The following is a 3,142-nucleotide window of genomic DNA, read 5'->3' as shown; positions in this document are numbered from 1 at the left end:
CTTCTTGTAACTTGTCTCATTTTCCTGATTTCATCAAAGATTTGGATCTGCAAGCGTTGGATCTCAGAGCCAATAGTCTCGCGGGGGAGGTACCTAGTTGGATTTGGGGAACACATCTTTTGTTTTTGGCTCTTTACTTCAATCATTTGACAAATTTGCAAAAGCCTTACCATATTCCTTCTTCTCTTCAAACCCTATTCTTGCACTCTAACCAGTTTAGGGGTGAGTTGCATCTGCCCATTCCCCTTGATTCTAGACTCATGGCCTTGACTCTTGATAATAATAGTTTAAGTGGATCAATTCCAACCTCCTTCTGCAATGCTAGGCACCTTACTTATCTTGACTTGTTTAGAAATAAATTGAGTGGTTCCATACCCCCTTGCCTATTTGAAAACATTACGTTTCTCGATCTGTGTCAAAACAACATCAGCGGCCCCATTCCAGATAGTTTTCCTTTGCATTGTGGTCTACAATTTTTTGATCTTAACAACAATTCTTTAGAAGGAAAGATCCCAAAGTCCATTGAACATTGCAAGGGGTTGAGGTACATGAATGTTGGCAACAACATGATCAAGGACACGTTCCCATGCAGGCTATCGTCGACCTTGAATGTTCTTGTTTTGCACTCCAATAGATTCCATGGGGATTTAAGATGTCACAGCATTTGGCCAGGTCTCAAAATTCTTGATATATATTCAAATCATTTTAGTGGAAGTCTGGAATCAATCAACTTCTCCAGTTGGACGGCTATGGTAGTACGATGTGATGAAAGATCGGCACAGGGCCCTTATCATCGATTCTCGAGCTCTGGCGTCACATTAATCATGAAAGGGAAAATGGTAGAGCTTTACGAGATTTGGTTTGATTTTAGTACCATTGATTTTTCTTCCAATAGTTTCTATGGGAAGATACCAAATGCAATTGGTGATCTTACTTTACTCCATCATCTTAACTTCTCCAACAATGCTCTCAATGGAAGCATACCAGAATCGTTTGGTCGGTTGAGTAATCTCGAATCGCTCGACCTCTCTGTGAATGAACTAGCAGGGCCGATCCCAGAGGAGCTTGGAGAACTCACATTCCTTGAAGTGTTGAATCTTTCATACAATAATCTGGTTGGAGAGATCCCCAAAGGCCGTCAAATGCAAACATTTTCAGTTGAGTCCTTTGAAGGAAATCCAGGGCTTTGTGATTTCCCTCTCAGCTCAAGTTGCAGTCCTCGTGATGACAACCACAGTGGCTTATCAACACGAGAACATGATGATTTGGAAGAGAAGAGGGAGATTGAGTGGGAATATGTATGTGCTGCAATCGGATATGTTGTGGGATTTGGAGGCATTGTGTGGCCACTTTTATTCTGTCGAAGCTTCAGAGAGAAATACTACAGCAAATAGATGAGGTTGTTGAAGAAGTATTGATTTCCAGAGACATGAGAAGAAGACGGGCAGCAGAAAAGAATCAAGTAGGGAGACATTAGTGTTAGAAATGTTATCTATATCATGTAAGAGCATCTAACTGTGTGCATGCTTTTCATCTTTAAGTTCGTGGGTTTGTACAAGGTAATAAATTTGGAATGGAAGTTCATTAAATATACCACTTTTACCAAATTCCAACACTAACAAAATCTCAATCTTACACAAATTTTTGCAACATTAACTAAAATACCCCAAAAGATGCAATGAAAACTCACATCATTCACACACATAAATGGAAGTGAGTGCTTGCATAACTGAATATGTTGTGCCTTCATGTTCATGGTGAATAAAAGCAACACAGTAAGAAACCAGTGATCGATGCCAAAGAAACAGAATCATCAAGAAAGAAATTTGATCATCAATATACCCATTTTGTAGCACCAATTACATCCAGTTCTATCAGCAGCTGCATCGGAAGACATTATCCAGAAAAGGATAAATGATGGTTCGTATATTTACCCTTTTTTGTGCCTTTTATGAGTTGGGGGAGATGGATTTTTTTTTCATTATTCTTTGACAAATATGGGCTTGGCCCAACTCCAGAATTTCGAACGAGACTAACTAAAGCATAATCCAGCCCCATCCAAAATATATCCACATAGGCGGTGTTCGGTTTCCAAAATAAAATAGCACCAAGATACAATCTAGGATTGAGTTGTGAGATTATTTTAGTCATAGGGGGTTAGCTATGACTAATTATCCCATGATTATCTATCTAGGATTGAGTTGTGGGATTGAATCTCATGAACCAAACACACTACAAATTTAATCCCGGAAACAATCTTGCAAACCGAACACCCCAATAATTTACCAAGTTAGAAGGGATCAGGCCGGGTCCACTGGTTAAATGAGGTAATTAGGGCCAATCCAGTTGTCTGATACAGACCAAACGGGAGAACTCATCCCAAAAGACTAGCCTGGTAGGAGAGAGAGTCCATTTAGTCTATATACCCCACATCAGTTGTTCTCACAACCGATGTGGGAATTGAGTCCGTAACATTCGACCCTCCTTTTAAGGGCCAACGTCCTCACGTTGGTCACGGCTGGTTCTTTGCCAGGCCACCACTCCGTGGGCCACCTCTCCGAGTTCTCGTTGGTCACGGCCACGTTGGTCACGGCGGATTCTTTGCCCGGCCACCACTCCGTGGGTCACCACTCCGAGCGGCCCCAAACGTACTCGTTGGTCACGGCGAGTTCGTTGCCCGGCCACCACTCCGAGCCGTTTGAGCTCTCAATGAAAGCACCAATTGATACAGACCAAACGGGAGAACTTATCCCAAAAGACTAGTCTGTTAGGAGAGAGAGTCCATTTAGTCTATATACCCCACATCAGTTGTTCTCACAACCGATGTGGGAATTGAGTCCGTAACATTGTCCTAAATCCTGTCCGGGCCAATGCACTTTCCTGCCCGACCCAAAATCGACCCAATAATTTATAGTGGAATTGGCTTTAGTAACTGGGATAATTCGAAACCTCAATTTATTATACCAATTAAGTCATGTTTCATCGCTAAATATTTAGAAAAGCTTAACCTCACTTATAATTATCACTCACTCTAAATCGTCTCCTTCGAGCATTTCATCGAACAGTCTCGTTGATTAAATCCAAAGGCTACTTTACTTGTAAAGCCTTCCCAATCTGACATTGCTTTCTCTATCCTGGAATA

The 3,142-nt window shown here is 41.4% G+C and overlaps 1 protein-coding gene across 1 annotated transcript; it reads left to right on the top strand.

Annotated features, from left to right (window-relative positions):
• The first annotated feature begins 260 nt into the window (after positions 1-260).
• LOC121760951 (receptor-like protein 48) lies at positions 261-1,394 on the top strand. Its single transcript, XM_042156538.1, has one exon. The coding sequence runs from the start codon at positions 261-263 to the stop codon at positions 1,392-1,394; it is 1,134 nt and encodes a 377-aa protein (XP_042012472.1).
• The last annotated feature ends 1,748 nt before the right edge of the window (positions 1,395-3,142 follow it).

The sequence above is a fragment of the Salvia splendens genome, chromosome 13, assembly GCF_004379255.2.
Source record: "Salvia splendens isolate huo1 chromosome 13, SspV2, whole genome shotgun sequence".
NCBI classification, from domain to species: Eukaryota; Viridiplantae; Streptophyta; class Magnoliopsida; order Lamiales; family Lamiaceae; genus Salvia; species Salvia splendens.
Note: the sequence above shows the minus strand (reverse complement) of the source record. Positions and strands in the feature narration are given on the sequence as shown.

Coding starts and splice junctions, on each gene's coding strand:
- LOC121760951 (XM_042156538.1), top strand. CDS start 261: ATGGCCTTGACTCTTGATAATAATAGTTTAAGTGGATCAATTCCAACC.